Source organism: Saccoglossus kowalevskii, chromosome 22 (assembly GCF_978046115.1).
Source record: "Saccoglossus kowalevskii chromosome 22, keSacKowa6.1, whole genome shotgun sequence".
NCBI lineage: Eukaryota > Metazoa > Hemichordata > Enteropneusta > Harrimaniidae > Saccoglossus > Saccoglossus kowalevskii.
Genome location: NC_140662.1, coordinates 5,363,682 through 5,383,210, shown reverse-complemented (window position 1 = coordinate 5,383,210; position 19,529 = coordinate 5,363,682). Strand labels below are relative to the sequence as shown.

The window sequence follows — 19,529 nt, the reverse complement described above, 5'->3', positions numbered from 1 at the left end:
CCACGTTTCGGCATATAACCACGGGAATTCTAGAACGTCTATTGGCTAATTCAAATTAGCCGTGGTGCAAATTCTGCATAATTGAAAAAAATGAATGTTTTCACTTGGACATTTTAGATGACAACTGAGTTAAACGTCATTTTTATTCAATTAAACGTTGCAGACAGATACAGTCATGTATTATAAAACCCATTATTAAACAGTTAAAGGACGGTGGTCGTCGCGCTGCGCGTGTTTGAATTTCATGGAAATAAACAATGTATTTTACACGCGTTGTATACGTCGCTAGTCCCATAACCAACAGGTCGCGGCGCGACGTCTGACGCCCTTTAAGAGCATTATTCGCCAATAACTGCCTTTAAAAGCCCGCCGTACTGATATTGGTATTTTTGCGACTCACTGACAATAATGACACTATTTTCGCCAACCATAATCGGGGAAAGTTTACCCTTCATTTCCTTAACCGTTTTATTTCCTCCGAGAATTGTATTTTATGAATGCGGGGGTCATCGCGGTAACGAGGCTAATACCATACTCCCAGCGGATTACACACTACGTGATGCATCTGGAAGTAGTTCGCCGTTGCGGCGAGTAAACAACGTGTGTTGAATTTAAATAATGACACCTACTTACAAAGTAAACGATGGAATCAAATCTTCTTATAACTTACTTGTATGTAATAGCTAATGATCATGGATGCACCAATCTGTCACTCATGGACCCGGTAACATTTGCTCTATTTGAGTTCATGTTCTTCCCTCGCTGAATCACACTAGGGAATATGCAATTATTCCGGATATGGATATAGGACATTATAGTTAAATCGGGACAGGTACAAATATTTGTCATTTCAAGTGTTTCAGTGTCACCAAAACACCGGTCGTGTGTCTGCTTTCAAATTTCCATATTTTTTATTCAATCTCTAAATATGTTCTGTTGTGGGTGTTCCTAGTATAGGGGAATGTCGAACACCAAATACAAACTATGACGTCATCGATTTACTCTCGTATACTAACGCTAAAAATGTGTAATTTTTTTTTCGGAATCCAACGAAGTGGTTTCAATGCTCTCAGTGATCGTCGTCGATACTTCTACATACATCATTAAGATTAGTTTCAAGGACCACAGTCGTTATGTGAGGCGCGTTCAAATTGCATGTAAACTATTTATTTGACATACGTTGTAGTATAAGACGCATGTGACCAATATATCACACACGTCGCAAAGAGATAACTTTGACAGTGGCGGATCCATGGGGGGGGGGCATGCCCCTCCCCCAAAAAACGCATGGCGATTCGTATCATCTGGATTACGCATAGCTTCTCTGTGATTTACGGTCGGTATATTTTAAGCGTAGCTTGGACCCCCCCCCCCCCCAATACATTTTGCTGGATCCGCCGCTGAACTGTGATTCCAGTATTTCAATTCACACCACGTCGCATTTTTGTGAAATTTAATGAGACTAGAATTAGCCCCTATGCACACTGAAATTATAAACAAATTATTCATTACAACCACAAACCGGCATATATTTTACCTTAACATGTATAGGCAATAGTCACCCTGCCCTCGTCGACGAGAGATAATCACAAACCTATCGGCGAGGGCGCAACAGATTATCTAACATGTTACTGTAATGGTGAGATTGGGATAAATACAAGGGCATTTCTAACACTAGGGACAACTTTTTCAATGGTTAGTTTGTTTATGTCTCAAGCCTTCAAATCCTAACCGAAGTTGGTGTGCTAACATTTATCTCTTGAGTATTGTCCTTAACATTCTTAATAATTGGGGCCAATTTGTTAGTTTTCATATTTGTCCGTCTGACTTTACTCAGACATGTTTTGTGTACGTTCCAAATAATGCAACTAAATAGTTTTGGGATTAAAATTATATATAATTTTATTTCTTCAGTATTCTTGGGTATTCACTCCAGATATGTTTGTCTTGTATACTATTCTGATATATTATTTATAAATCAAACTTAACTGATTAAAGACGTTGTTAGTAAAATTTAATAGTACTTGTAACGATTACAAGGTCGTATTTAAATTATAATTTAGATAACCATTGTTCAGCTCAGTCGCAATCCATGAATATCTGATACCATGCGATAACCCGTAACATAATATCACTAATACCTTACACGTCATGTTATACATGTATATTCTCCTGAATCATCTTTTATTATTTTATCTTACAGGGGCGTGGTTTCAGTTGACATCGATCTTCAAACAATAGATATCAATCAATGTGCCAATGATACTTCTATGTTTTCTGGGACGCACAAATGCAAAAATACAACAGAGGTATGTACGGTTTATGTGACGACATTTGACAGTGTTTGCCTGTTTCGAATATACCGTTTGTGGACGGTATTCTGCACGATTTTACCAGTAAATTTCAAAATTCTTTCATGACGTTTACTGTCACAGTCTTATGTACAAAACAAATAAATACAACCCAATAATTCGTGGTATTTCAAATCAAATAACTACCCGCAATGATGTAACCTGGTAGATTGCTATCTGGGGGACAATTATAGTAATAATTGCACAGATGGCTACGAAGGAGACAGCAAATAGTATAGCGTAGCTGGACGAAATACAAAAGTCAAATCTTCGTTTGTTTGTGATTCGTTTATTGGTTTTAATTGTAATATGTTTTATTGGAAATGAAATATCAATTGTGTACTTATGTTACTTGTATTTCTTCATTCATCATTAATGTAAGTTTCTCCGTGTTTGAGTTACTAACGTTTTAATCTAATTGTAATTCACTATTCGAATCATGTATCGTTGTTTTTCCATATGCCATTCGATGTGTCTATCAAAGTATAAATACCGGTCACTGGTAGCATATGATAGTGGTTGTCGCATCAGACGCATGATCGGTAGACCCAAATTCAAATCCTACATTAGGTTGAACATCAAAGGGTTGACCCCTACCCCTACCCTGGGTGAATGTGCCACAGACTCAATGGGAAGGCCAATTCCACTGGCCGAGATTCATTCACTAACGAATGCGACTTTGGGGGAACCTTGGTTAAGGTCCGCAGGTGCTTGTGTTCGACCGAACCTGGTTGACGCCAGGATAGCGCGTTAAAATTGCCGTTTGATAGGAAGATGGACACGCGGCCCTGTCATGTAGTCCCAAACAGGAAATGACTTCTGTGGCAAAATGCACTATGTGTCAGCACTAGCACTTGCAATTTGCAATTACAAAATAGAAAAAAGTCAGGAGAGACAACTGTGACATTCAATGTCCGGGACTGTCGCCTGGCACAAAAACATTTAAAAAAACCCACAAACTATTGCGTACAATTTACTAACAAAGATTTTTTTTACTATGTTTCTTATATCGTATTTTTTCTTAGTGTGTTCCCATTTCCAGTCAAGGGTTCCGTGGTGGCTCTTACCAGTGCGTATGCAAAGACAATTACTACTTCCCCGTGACCAACTCGCCTAATCGCTCATACAATGGAACAACTCTTGAAGACGAATATCATAGGAAGATATTCGGTTTTCCGAATAACTACGATGACGGATTCGAGTGTTTACCGTGTCCGAAGGGATGTGATGGTTGTGTGGACGATACGCCGTGTTTTGTCGAAGAAAACCTAATACTGAGATCCATTTTACTTGGCGTTGAGCTGTTGTGTATGTTTGTTGTTGTCATATTGATGCTGGTGATTTTTAAATTCAGGAGAGTGAAGGTAAGTTAAATAATTTGCCCTACTTACTGTATTGGTTGTGGCGAGGAGTGTGCTTGATGCCTCACGTTCCCTCCAAGACACTGATGTGAAAGTCGACATTGTTTTACGTTTAATAAAGTGAAAATTTTAGCCATACTTAAATATATATATTTAGAGTTGTATGAATTGCTGCATGGAAGTTAAGAGCTCGTTGCGGAGATAGTATCATAGAGAATTCTCTTTCTCCACGCCGGGGGGGGGGGCTGTATTAGAAGGCTGTTGTCATCGCGATGTGTCGTGTTTTATACAGAGAGATACTGTAAAAATGTGTCAAGATTTATAATTATTCGAATGTTGTTGTTCCAGGTAATTAGTCACGACAGTCCGTATATGCTGGAAATCGTTCTCTTTGGTGCCTTGCTCCTCTACTCCGCTGTAGTGGCACGATACTGGGCACCTAATACGTTGGTATGTCTGTTGGTGCGCTGGCTTAGAGAATGGGGATTCGCCGTAGCCTATGGTATGCTGATATTGAAAACTTACAGGTTAGTGTTAAACTTTCCAGGTCACGCCCTCAAGCGGTGAAGAGTAGGTACGTATGAGTAAAAGCATTCAGATCGTTCACCGCTACAAAATTAATAAACTGCGCATTGATTTGCCGTTTAAACTAAATCCATCTTCATACAAAACTCCTAAAAACAACATCGATGCTCGAAACGGCATATCTTTTACCCATTCTACTTATGAATCTATGACATCATTTTGACTTTCGCGCCAAAATGTAATTAAGTGTAAACGTTGCTTATAAATGGTGATCTTTAATAATGCTCGAGCATGTATAAATAAGCATAGTTTGCGAAAGGTTACACACGTTGGCAGTGGTGAAAAGTCTTCTTGAATATTCAAGGTATAATGTTCCTACACACATACGTGAAGAAAGGATTTTTTGAACCAATACGAAACAGCGTGATTTAAGTTAAATCACGCGAGAAAGTGTTAACTTTCCCTCTGATTTTCTTTAGAATTCTTGCAATTTTCCAAACACGTTCAGCTACGCGTGTGCTCGTGCGTGACAGAGATCTACTCAAGTGGCTGTGCTTGATTTTGTTTATTCTGTCGGGATATCTTGCCGCGTGGACGGCATACAGCCTGGATGAAATCAATCGATGCGGTCGAGACATGCTAGAAATCGGCGTGGTGGAAACAGTAGGTCTCAAATATTACGTATGCAGGTCAGATTGGTGGGACATCGCCATTGAAGCAGGTGAGCATGCGCAGTGTGTATAATCCATTCGAGAATATACAGTCATTGAAGATATATGATTTTCTGTAATATTAGGAAAATTTATTGTCAATTTATTGTTCTCAGATTTTTTTTTATATCACTTGTTCATGCTTAAAATGAAATGCACTGCGAAATGCGGACGGTAGCTTTAGTTCGAGGTGTACTTCTCATGTGAGCTGCGAACGAGGGTGTGATATACAAGAAGTGATGGAATGATTATTAGAGATGCCCTAATATATGGTGGATGTCCAATAGTGCATCTCATTTATTATGAGCCAAACTTTCAGTTGAGAAACACAAATGAATTATGTACTGTTCTGTAAACATTATACTTCATAACTAGGGAGCTAACACACCTGTTATATAAGTAATGTACAGCATGGTATTACAACAATGCATATTTCACTAGATATAAATATACATCACGATCTCGTTGAGAACGAGAGGACCACGGGAATGCATGTTTTCCGTGGCAATAGTGTTTCTTCTCGTCGCACCCACCTTTCCAAATACCATTGTTTCATATGCGTTATGCCACATGACAGTGAATGTGGTAACGGCGAGACAATGGAACATGATCAGTAAAACAAATACAAGTTTTTGGTTCTCTCGCTTTCAACGAGATCTCGGCGGCTATTTGCAGTATGGTATCATCTGTCACAGTTTCGTCAACTCACGCCATCTTCCGTGATCAGTCCCACCATTTGAAATACTATGATTGCAAAATTAAACGGCAAAAGAAGTCTTGCCGGCGCGTGGTTCTGGCTCTCAACGAGATTACGGCAGCCGTCTACACCTAGGGTATATTTGTCACAGTTTCCTTCAACTATTTAGGATTTAATCACACACACACACACACACAGGAACAAACATCATTGTAGCGTGTCATTTGATGTCCATTGCTTTGTGGTACGATACTATGATACTTCATATAAATGCTAAGTAAAAGAGACATTTCTTTATATTTTTCAGCCGAATTTCTATTTCTCATATTTGGAATATATCTATGTTATCTGGTGCGATCGGCGCCTACAGACTTCCACGAGACACGGTATATTAGTATAGCAATCTACAACGAGACAATATTTTCATTGTTTTTACACGTATCAAGGTGAACACATTTATATTATATTACATTATAATGGAATGGAATAATCCAAAGAAATCTATATTACTATCAGGGGGTAATTCTTCTACTCTCGGATTCTCCACACGTGTCAGGGGAAAATCTCGTCTCGTCTCGTCTCTCTATCGCGTCCCCTCGAAGTACGGGATCGGGGAAGTCACTTAAGCTTTACTTTCAAATAAAACACACACAGCAAACTATGTTTCAACTCTCGTCTTAGTCGGTCTTTTGAGCACTCTATAAGACACGGCGCCCTGGGGAAAAATCCCCAAGACTATCGCAAGGCTGACTCAAGACTCGCCCAAGACTCTCTAGGACTGGACTTTAGACTGCGTCTGTCGTGGAGTACTCGCCAAGACCAACTCAAAACTCTTTATTCATTTTCAAAACCTGAACCAATTACAAAGCAGTAAAAAGACTCTAGGGCGTAACCTTCAATCATAAAGCCAATCACACTAAGTACTGAATACGTCATATCTTTTGATTAATCGTTCACTACATTAATAATTATGAATACCAACTGTCAAAATAGTAGTCCGAATAGCGACAGTCATCTCGTAATTAGTTCCAAATCACTGAGTCGAGTTCCGTCCAGGACCTCGCCTGCCCAAACGATAACAGACATAACACAGCCATTCGCTAATAATCAACTAAATAAGTCGGTCAACAGATACGGGAAAAACAAATTCATGACATTACCACTTTGTAACAAATTTTAAGGCAATAAGTGTCCCCTTCCTACCAAAGAAAGATTCCTGTGCAAACAGAAAATGATTGGTGTACTTAGACACAGTACGTTTCCTGTATTTGCCTGCATGTGTTAGAAATACTAATAAGGAAAGTCATTTGATGACGGTGTATATAGAGATTGTTTTAAACGACTCAGAGTGCCATTAGTAATTTTTCAATTGGTACGACCTTTGCCTCTGTGCAACAAAGGGCCACTATTAGTGGCAGAATACAGATTAACAATTATATTGTAAATTTGAGTTCAATTGTTGCGGTATACTTTTATATAAACAAATAGTTAACCTCAAAATGATCGACAAATATCGTTAACACAACCTTACCCAGGATCAATATTATTGATTCTGATTTATATTCGTTTTTTTGTTCAGTTACGATATCTAAGTAGTACTCGGTGAAAAAGTAGACAGTGGAACAAAATCCCCTTTATCGGTTTGAATAATGATGTTTTAGTAATTACGTGACATGATAAGAGTGGGGCTCGATCACTCGTGTGCATTCACTTAGATCAGACACGTTCATATCATTTTCATTTGACGTCGAAATATGTGTTTATCTTATCGACGTTAAATATACTTTACCTGCACTTTGCAATGCTTGCTGAATGGATCGCTTTTATCTTGCTTTAGTATTATTCAAATGCAGTGTATTTAGGTCATCGGGTTCAATTGTCTCAAATATTCTCTAAATCGAATGTTAAATTTGACTCAATTTGCAGGCAATTTGTTTGGTATATGGCTGGCCCTGAATGGATTTATCTAATGTACGTAATCAGGTCCCAGTTAACAACAACTGTCATGGTCGCTCTGATATTTATACCTAAGGTAAGAGCGCCGCCATTTTTGATTCGCTTTCGTTTTACTAACTTTTGTTTTCACTTCTTGTCTGTCATCAATGTCAAGAACGCTGAGTTACAATGACGTCACTAATGACTAAATGACGTAAAACATATATAACTTCAGAAGAAACACTTATCTACATGGTTCCATGGCAACCGCATTGACTTATAATGCTATAGACATCGCGCAGCGCCTGTTCAAATTTCGTGGAAACTTTCTCTCAGGGGGGGGGGCATTGCACGTTTTTACGTGATGACTTCAAACACCACAAATCAGATCGTCAAATGTTATCGTTACACATTTTAATATATACACAAACAAAATATTACAAGTTACAACATTTGAATTTCACGTAAATAAACAATGTGCTATACACGTGTTGCATACGCCGCCATGAGTCCCATATCGAACAAGATGCGGTATTTCATTAAAATAATCATAAATTTCACATAAATCGACATTTCTGTCGGCGATATTTGAAAATGCGATGATTCCGGAGCAAACTTACTTAATTGCGTTTCATTTAGTCAGAATGCAATTGGTAAGTTCGTCAGTATACAGTCCCTCTATAGATTATTGAGAGGCTGTGGTCAGTATCATTCTTATCCGCATAGTACGATTGTACCTAATGGCCGCTCATCAACACAGTGACGTCAAGTAATGTGGCTGTGATTTGGCTCGAAGTATAGCCACTCTACACTATAGGTCGGAACAATTCACGAAGTCGGAAAGTGTCATGTCAGGATTGACATTTATTGAACTTTGAAATGGAAACATCAAGTGTCACATGACACAAAACTCAAGTTGTGATAGATCGGTTCTAAACCAATCACTGATCGCGGTAATAACGTCATAGGTCAAATACAATTTGTGATATAATAGGAATACGAATAATCTAAACTAAACATCAAAGCTATTGCTGCACAGAAATAATACAGCAAATGGAATAATAATTAGAAAACATTTTGATGTCTAACTAGACAATTCAAACTTAATTAACAAACACACCTATGATTTGCATCTCGCCCCGACAAGTAACATGATTAAAATATAACACCCACCAATGATAGTCTGGACGACTATAGGGGAAATTTTAAAAAGAAAAATGTTGGCACTGTTGTGTTGTTGAATTCCCGAAGGTTCACAGTTAAAAATAAACCACATTCTCTATACAAAATTATCGCCAATATATTGTTGCCACTTTTGATCTAGTTTGCATGTTCTATATCATTTCATTGAATAGCTTGTATCTGCCTTGATGTTAATTATTATATTTCTTATTCAGTTGGTGCGTGTTTTTAAAATGAAAAGCAGTGGACACTTCAGAGAGAGGGCGTACTCGGAGGGATTGTCGCTGGAAAGTAAATTACGTTCAGCAGCTAACAGTGGCAATTCATTTAACGACCCAGACCTCAATCAAGAGGACGTCAAGGTAAGCGTATCCAGACAAAACCGGGCTGAGATTTGACGCTGAATAACACAATGACAATTGGTATAGAACACTTGCGGACGTGACGTCACAATATTTGAATCCACTGTTTTGATTGGTTAAAACAGAAGTATGGCGCGAACATTACTGAAGAACCGCCGCCAACAACAAGTGACTGCTGTTTGGTGTTCAACATTTATTTTATCACATTTCTTAAAATATACATATACATGCATAATCTTTTTTTCATATTTGTTTTGAAATATTGACCAAGACCTGACACGAAATTAACAAAGAAATTATAGAAAACTGTTGCATCAACTATCTGACAGAAACAATTTAGCGTTCCTAACAAATGCTGACGTCAAAACTCTCCATCGTATACTACAAGATATTGCACACAAGAAATGAATAGTCTGACTATCGTTTATTTCTCAAATAACAACGCAGATACATGGTTAATCGTATTTTACACCTCTCTCATAGGAGGAACTCAAGAGACTCTACACTCAGTTGGAAATCTACAAAACAAAGACAATGAAAATAGACAACCCACATATACCTAAAAAGAAGGGAGGACTCGGCGCAAGGTGGAAAACTGCGAGGAAATTTTCCCGTCGATTTAGTCGTAGTCTTCAAGCACCAGGACAAGACAGTGATAGGGAAAGGTCATCAGAAATCGCTCGGAGCACAGAGAGTCTGGCAAGGCCGCTCGAAATGGACGACGTGAGACACCATCACGAGGACCACAGAGATTCCGATCACCGTATAATAGGGAACTCTACAAAACATGTTGCAAACCAAAGGTGGATGTGTCAACAATGACAATTATGAATCACTCATGAGTCACTTTAAGATTCGATACCCGCGCATGCGCTTACTCATCAAAATATTGCCAACTTGCACGTTGCTCGGCGACCAGTATGATATCCTGATATGATATCGCTTGGCAATACCTATTTCATTTGATGAATACACTCATTATATAAAAACAACGTGTAAAAAACCTCTATATCCGCTGTTTATAACCACCGAAGTCTTCTATGCTGGGTGCGGATTAGTGAAGCGTATTAAGACGGTTAACTGACACATGCCGCGGCGTGATTTTGTTAACAAGCTGTAATATTTTGTTCATTTCATATTTGCCAATTGTTGAAATGCTGGCACTATATACCGAGTATTATGTCCAAATTAGACATGTTGCCGAAACAACGCCTGTGTTAGACGGCATCGATAAAAACCTTGGAACAGGTTGATTTTTGTCAGTCGATCGCCATCTTGAATTGTCGATGTCATCCCCATCACCATCTTGAATTGTCGATGTCATCCCAACAAATACCTATGCACAGTTATAAGTTTTCCATAATTGTGTTAACGTTGTTTTTTGTTTTTCTACATCTGTCTGAATTGCAGACGGATGAAAGATGGAAAATTTTCCTCTTAGTTATGTTTTTAAATCAACTATTTAATACATTTAACTTTGTTGTAGATCATTCATTTTGACTGTTTTCATTGAAAAGATTTCGTCAAATACTGAAATTTTCACTCACACTGGGCTTTTATCTTATTATTACAAGAAATAAAATACTTTCCTTCATGTGTGCCCTCTAGGGACGAAGCTTTTCTGTGACGTAAATGTCTGAAATAAAGGTCTTTCGCAGCGCCCTCACATCATCAATGTTACTTTGAAAAGTGTGTCGTCTGTCAAGAAAATATAAAGTTTTGTGAGATTCATCTGATTCCGAATGACGAACCAATATTCCGCTTAACACCTTTAAAAGCGACATTACGTCATTTCGCTTTGTCGATAGAGGGCGTGTGTATTTTTGTTCGGTGCAAACTAGCTCTACTGGTACAGTATTTCCATAAATTCACAAGTAGCTGGGCTCTCCTTTATTGTAGTAGTGTTTTGTTATAATTCTTAATCCCCATTGTACAGGTACGGTGAATAATATCCAATAATATTTTCTCGCGAATTCTACCATTCCATGAGACAGGGTAGAACATTATCTACAATTGCATATTCTCCATGTATTAATATGCCTTGGTATTCCTACAATACAACAGTTTATTTACTAGAGTCTGGAGCACATGATATCGTTATCGATTACGTCAGCATTTCGCAGGCTTGTTCGCAAGTTGGTTCGCGATCAGGGTTTTTAGTATGTAAGAACGAGAATGTATTGCTTTGACATTTGAGCACAACTGGGTAGCGAGTCATTACTATACCACTGCGTAACTGCCAGTTACAATCGACATCATCTTCGCTAGCCAAGGTCTAAGTTTATTCGGCCAAGCCTCTAAACAGCCTATAAGTCGAAGACACAGGACCGTGCGATTCGGACGATGAATCGACACGTTCATAAAGCACATCAAATTTATTGATCTTGACTTGGCAAATTGCTTACCATTGCAAATGGTACTTTAATTACCTCCTGCTATTTGTGTTCGAGAACGCCATTATTTTCCATTTTCTTCCCCTTTTCGATAGCCGAGTGATAATGATGTAATTAATTCCCGAAATATATACCAGTTACATACCAAGGTGGCAGGTGATTGTTTAGTTTTGAAAAAGTGACAATATATGAACAATAAAATTATTGTAGTCCATGTAGTCATTAGGTGCAAATATGTCGTGAAAAAAAACGGAGGACTCTACACGTAGCTGTCGCAATCGAGCTAGATGTAGCAACGCGCTTCTAAAGCCTGTAAATTGTCTGTTATATCACTCATTCCCGGAAAGAAATATCTATGCTTTGTGTTGGTAACCGTTGTTTATAAAAGTGTGTCCTTTTTTTCATTTGTATTTATAATTATGTTATTTTTCAACTGATGCAATTTCTGGAGCAGACATACTTTGTTAACTCAGTACTTTATAAAACCATTCACGGAATTACGTGATAGCTCAATCGGTAAACTCTGTATCCACATTTTCTTAAATGGCTAGATATATACCATCTATTACGTAATAAATCTAGACTTATTTACCAACTTACATACGTTTTACTAAAGTTAGTATTGTCACTCATCAAGTATAACATGTGTGCAGTGTCTCCGAATACGTTTGGATTCTATCGTAACAATGTATACACGGTCGCGTTGTATACCATACCGATAACGAACATGACACGGGAGACTGATGTGGCGATTTCCATCCTCATATGTTGACTGCAGCATTTCATACATGCTGTATTTTTCCTTGTGGAACTGACTGTAGTATTTACATCACATATGCTGCATTTTACCTTGTGTAACTGACTATAGTATTTACATCACATATGCTGCATTTCACCTTGTGGAGCTGACTATAGTATTTACATCACATATGCTGCATTTCACCTTGTGGAACTGACTGTAGTATTTACATCACATATGCTGCATTTCACCTTGTGGAACTGACTATAGTATTTACATCACATATGCTGCATTTCACCCTGTGGAACTGACTGTAGTATGTACATCACAAATACTGCATTTCACCTTGTGGAACTGACTGTAGTATTTACATCACATATGATACATTTCACCTTGTGGAACTGACTATAGTATTTACATCACATATGCTGCATTTCACCTTGTGGAACTGACTGTAGTATTTACATCACATATACTGCATTTCACCTTGTGGAACTGACTGTAGTATTTACATCACATATGCTGTATTTCACCGTGTGGAACTGACTGTAGTATTAATATCACATATGATACATTTCACCTTGTGGAACTGACTGTAGTATTTACATCACATATGATACATTTCACCTTGTGGAACTGACTATAGTATTTACATCACATATGCTGCATTTCACCTTGTGGAGCTGACTATAGTATTTACATCACATATACTGCATGTCACCTTGTAGAACTGACTGTAGTATTTACATCACATATGATACATTTCACCTTGTGGAACTTACTATAGTATTTACATCACATATGCTGCATTTCACCTTGTGGAACTGACTATAGTATTTACATCACATATGCTGCATTTCACCTTGTGGAGCTGACTATAGTATTTACATCACATATACTGCATGTCACCTTGTAGGACTGACTGTAGTATTAACATCACATATGATACATTTCACATTGTGGAACTGACTATAGTATTTACATCACATATGCTGCATTTCACCTTGTGGAATTGACTACAGTATTTACATCACATATGCTGCATTTCACCTTGTGGAACTGACTAGTATTTACATCACATATGATACATTTCACCTTGTGGAACTTAATATAGTATTTACATCACATATGATACATTTCATCTTGTGAAACTGACTATAGTATTTACATCACATATACTGCATGTCACCTTGTGGAACTGACTATAGTGTTTACATCACATATGCTGCATTTCATCTTGTGGAACTGACTATAGTGTTTACATCACATATGCTGCATTTCACCTTGTGGAACTGACTGTAGTATTTACATCACATATGATACATTTCACCTTGTGTAAATGACTATAGTATTTACATCACATATGATACATTTCACCTTGTGAAACTGACTAGTATTTACATCACATATGCTGCATTTCAACGTGTGGATATGACTGTAGTATTTACATCACATACGCTGCATTTCACCTTGTGGAACTGACTGTAGTATTTACATCACATATGCTGCATTTCACCTTGTGAAACTGACTGTAGTATTTACATCACATATGATACATTTCACATTGTGGAATTAACTGTAGTATTTACATCACATATGATGCATTTCACCTTGTGGAACTGACTATAGTATTTACATCACATATGCTGCATTTCACCTTGTGGAACTGACTGTAGTATTTACATCACATATGCTGCATTTCACCTTGTGGAACTGACTATAGTATTTACATCACATATGATGCATTTCACCGTGCGAAACTAACTGTAGTATTTACATCACATATGATGCATTTCACCTCGTGGAGCTGACTATAGTATTTACATCACATATGCGGCATTTCACCTTGTGGAACTGACTATAGTATTTACATCACATATGCTGCATTTCACCTTGTGAAACTGACTATAGTATTTACATCACATATTTTGCATTTCACCTTGTGGTGCTGACTATAGTATTAACATCACATATGATACATTTCACCTTGTGGAACTGACTATAGTATTTACATCACATATGCTGCATTTCACCTTGTGGAACTGACTGTAGTATTTACATCACATATGCTGCATTTCACCTTGTGAAACTGACTATAGTATTTACATCACATATGATACATTTCACCTTGTGTAAATGACTATAGTATTTACATCACATATGCTGCATTTCACCTTGTGGAATTGACTGTAGTATTTACATCACATATGATACATTTCACCTTTTGTAAATGACTGTAGTATTTACATCACATATGCTGCATTTCACCTTGTGTAACTGACTATAGTATTTACATCACATATGCTGCATTTCACCTTGTGGAGCTGACTATAGTATTTACATCACATATACTGCATGTCACCTTGTAGGACTGACTGTAGTATTAACATCACATATGATACATTTCACCTTGTGGAACTGACTATAGTATTTACATCACATATGCTGCATTTCACCTTGTGGAATTGACTACAGTATTTACATCACATATGCTACATTTCACCTTGTGGAACTGACTAGTATTTACATCACATATGATACATTTCACCTTGTGGAACTTAATATAGTATTTACATCACATATGATACATTTCATCTTGTGAAACTGACTATAGTATTTACATCACATATACTGCATGTCACCTTGTGGAACTGACTATAGTGTTTACATCACATATGCTGCATTTCATCTTGTGGAACTGACTATAGTATTTACATCACATATGCTGCATTTCACCTTGTGAAACTGACTATAGTATTTACATCACATATTTTGCATTTCACCTTGTGGTGCTGACTATAGTATTAACATCACATATGATACATTTCACCTTGTGGAACTGACTATAGTATTTACATCACATATGCTGCATTTCACCTTGTGGAACTGACTGTAGTATTTACATCACATATGCTGCATTTCACCTTGTGAAACTGACTATAGTATTTACATCACATATGATACATTTCACCTTGTGTAAATGACTATAGTATTTACATCACATATGCTGCATTTCACCTTGTGGAATTGACTGTAGTATTTACATCACATATGATACATTTCACCTTTTGTAAATGACTGTAGTATTTACATCACATATGCTGCATTTCACCTTGTGTAACTGACTATAGTATTTACATCACATATGCTGCATTTCACCTTGTGGAGCTGACTATAGTATTTACATCACATATACTGCATGTCACCTTGTAGGACTGACTGTAGTATTAACATCACATATGATACATTTCACCTTGTGGAACTGACTATAGTATTTACATCACATATGCTGCATTTCACCTTGTGGAATTGACTACAGTATTTACATCACATATGCTACATTTCACCTTGTGGAACTGACTAGTATTTACATCACATATGATACATTTCACCTTGTGGAACTTAATATAGTATTTACATCACATATGATACATTTCATCTTGTGAAACTGACTATAGTATTTACATCACATATACTGCATGTCACCTTGTGGAACTGACTATAGTGTTTACATCACATATGCTGCATTTCATCTTGTGGAACTGACTATAGTGTTTACATCACATATGCTGCATTTCACCTTGTGGAACTGACTGTAGTATTTACATCACATATGATACATTTCACCTTGTGTAAATAACTATAGTATTTACATCACATATGATACATTTCACCTTGTGAAACTGACTGTAGTATTTACATCACATATGCTGCATTTCAACGTGTGGATATGACTGTAGTATTTACATCACATATGCTGCATTTCACCTTGTGGAACTGACTGTAGTATTTACATCACATATGCTGCATTTCACCTTGTGAAACTGACTGTAGTATTTACATCACATATGATACATTTCACATTGTGGAATTAACTGTAGTATTTACATCACATATGATGCATTTCACCTTGTGGAACTGACTATAGTATTTACATCACATATGCTGCATTTCACCCTGTGGAACTGACTGTAGTATTTACATCACATATGCTGCATTTCACCTTGTGGAACTGACTATAGTATTTACATCACATATGATACATTTCACCGTGTGAAACTGACTGTAGTATTTACATCACATATGATGCATTTCACCTTGTGGAGCTGACTATAGTATTTACATCACATATGCGGCATTTCACCTTGTGGAACTGACTATAGTATTTACATCACATATGCTGCATTTCACCTTGTGAAACTGACTATAGTATTTACATCACATATTTTGCATTTCACCTTGTGGAGCTGACTATAGTATTAACATCACATATGATACATTTCACCTTGTGGAACTGACTATAGTATTTACATCACATATGCTGTATTTCACCTTGTGGAACTGACTGTAGTATTTACATCACATATGCTGCATTTCACCTTGTGAAACTGACTATAGTATTTACATCACATATGATACATTTCACCTTGTGTAAATGACTATAGTATTTACATCACATATGCTGCATTTCACCTAGTGGAATTGACTGTAGTATTTACATCACATATGATACATTTCAGCTTTTGTAAATGACTATAGTATTTACATCACATATGCTGCATTTCACCTTGTGTAACTGACTATAGTATTTACATCATATATGCTGTATTTTTCCTTGTGAACCTGACTATAGTATTTACATCACATATGATACATTTCACCTTGTGTAACTGACTATAGTATTGACATCACATATGCTGCATTTCACCTTGTGGAATTGACTGAAGTATTTACATCACAAATGCTGCATTTAACGTTGTGAAACTGACTCTCACTGCGCTCTATTTGATCATATGCAGCTGACTTTAGCTTTGACATCTCGTTGTGTATTTTCGACATAATACGCCTAGGGCTCGGATTAAAACCACGGCGGTAATCACTTTTGTATGCTGACGTTAACCTAAGAGAAAATGTCATGCAGCTATATATAAATACTATACCTATACTCTTTCTTGATTTTAGGGTTAACCCAGTACGACTAACTTACCTAATTGAATATGCTTTGCATACACACTGTATCATGTATCTGGACTGGTCTCCATAACAAATTCAAATTATATCTATGTGTAATTAGTTCCTCAGTTGTCTTATTGCTCATAATTTTTTTCTATTTCTGTTAATTCCTTTTCTAATTGTAACACTTTTTGTTTTCGTTCAGCAGCTCGAATTTTACCAAATCTCATTGATTATTGTCTAATTTTAAATTTTATCCAATCCCACTTCACCCCAGGATCCTGAATATTCCTTCCTGTGCCCAATCAATCAGTTTGTCCTCAATCAAATCCAAATACTTGTTATCTCTCAAGAAACTATTGTTTAGTTTCCAGTAAGATGGCCCACGGCCACTTTCCTCCCATGACATTTCAAAAGTAACTGCTGAATGATCAGTTAAAAAGCATGGTATAATATCTGTTGACTTAGTATTTGATTGTAGGCTATCACTAATGAAAAAATAGTCTAATCTACTTTGCACTACTTAAGGGTGGATCTTTTTTGTCTGTATTTCTCACCCTCCATATATCAATTAAGCCAAATGACTCCATTATTAGTTTTTCTGCATTTTTCCAGGGTGTTGGATTTCCTCCTTTACGATCATTTTCCAAGTCATTTTCATTATCATTTTCCATAACAAGATTATGGTCACCTGCCCAAATAATGTTAATATTGGGGTCTTGAACATATTCTTTTAGTTTGCTAAATATCTCCTTCAAAAATAACATATGATTAACTTCATCGTTTTGTGCATACGAGTTCACAATTACAAATTGGTTCTGAGCGATCTGTGATTAGAAATTTCCATTTAGAATCGTTTGTTATTGCTGGACCCATGTGAACAAATCATATGTCCCTTTAGCTGAGATGCCCAGTATTTAGCCGTTTTATCAGTACTGTGAGTTTCCTGTAACATAATTTGGATTTTTTTTCTTTAAGCCATTTAAACATTTTTTACGTTTTTTATATTGTCCAAGACCTCTGACATTAAGACTTACAAACTTTATATTTGAGCCCATAACGCGCCTGAATTTTCTGTCAATATGAACACAGTGACAACCACAAGGTACCTCAAGTTTTCAACCAATTTTTTAACAATAAAACACTTAACAATCAACAGAGTAAACCTCTCTGAAACAAAACTCAAACCCTAACTCCATAGGCACAAAAACGGTTCAGTGAAACAATGGAACAAGACATTGGGTAGCAACAAAAATTGGCTTACACTCCCAAAACAATGTCTAAACAAACAGCATGCCTCCCCAGTCACACACTATTTTTGTATACAGCTGTGTTCGATATGTTTACATTTCATTACTAACCAATTATTGTTAATTCTTAATTCCGATTCTATCTTCGATCAGCTATTTTCTCCTCCTGTGTATCTCTGTCCATCTATGAGCACGACGCCATTAGAAAACCGCACTTTATGACCTTTATCGAAGGCTTCCTTCATCACGAGCCTCGTTTTCTTCTTTTTTGTGTACCGCTTCCCTCGAATTTCGATTTATTTACGGCGTATGTGTCGTCGAAGAAATTTGGCAATTATATGGCGCGGACGGTTTTGTGTCAATGCGATGTGCGTACTCCACTTCTCCTTGCTCTATATTGACAATTTCGTCTAGCACTTCTTTCAACTTTTCCATTGGGTTCTCTCCTTGTCTTTCTTTGATACCTCCGAATCTAAGATTGAAGCCGCGAGAATAGTTTTGTAACCTCAAATTCTCTTCTTTCAGTGCTTCGATTTCCATTCTTGCCTCTTTCAGCTCTTTGTCCATTCGCTCTAGATCTATCTGCATTTTCTTGTAGTCTAGGTTATTCACTGTCTCTACGATTTCCTCCATTTGATCTTGGAACTTGGTCTGTTGTTCTTCTAATTCACTAAGCCTTCCTAACGATCCTTGAATCCTCTGTTGTGTGCATCAGTCTTTCTATCCAACCTTTTCAGTAGAGTGAACACCATTTCGATTGTAGTTTCTCCCATGCAGTCATCGTCTTTGTCGCTTTCTTCACTGTGGTCTTCGCGCGGAGGGTTAATTTTCGACTGTGTTGTGTCTCCTCGTGGTGACCCATTTTGATAACTGTCCTTCCCGGATTTCTTTGCCTAATTTCCCTTCTTCTTATCTTGTCTCGGTGCCAAAAATTTAATGTAATACTTAACTGTACTAATGTCGCACTTATAAAACGTGTATTCCAATGGGTGAATTCGGTAGCGAGTCAACTGAAGTATATATCTGATTTCTATCGTTAAAATATCTACAAGACATCGCCATGTGTATCAT

At 37.1% G+C, this 19,529-nt stretch overlaps 1 protein-coding gene across 1 annotated transcript in view; it reads left to right on the top strand.

Moving 5' to 3' along the window:
* LOC100371428 (metabotropic glycine receptor-like) overlaps nt 1-12,115 on the top strand; it is a 49,574-nt gene extending 37,459 nt beyond the window's left edge. Inside the window, exons 2-9 of the mRNA XM_006820081.3 lie at nt 2,204-2,309; nt 3,377-3,715; nt 4,061-4,239; nt 4,717-4,958; nt 5,952-6,090; nt 7,571-7,676; nt 8,977-9,123; nt 9,607-12,115. Coding sequence (XP_006820144.2) covers nt 2,204-2,309; nt 3,377-3,715; nt 4,061-4,239; nt 4,717-4,958; nt 5,952-6,090; nt 7,571-7,676; nt 8,977-9,123; nt 9,607-9,945 — 1,597 coding nt within the window. The 3' untranslated portion in view covers nt 9,946-12,115. The remainder of the gene's footprint in view (nt 1-2,203; nt 2,310-3,376; nt 3,716-4,060; nt 4,240-4,716; nt 4,959-5,951; nt 6,091-7,570; nt 7,677-8,976; nt 9,124-9,606) is intronic.
* Nucleotides 12,116-19,529: the final 7,414 nt, after the last annotated feature.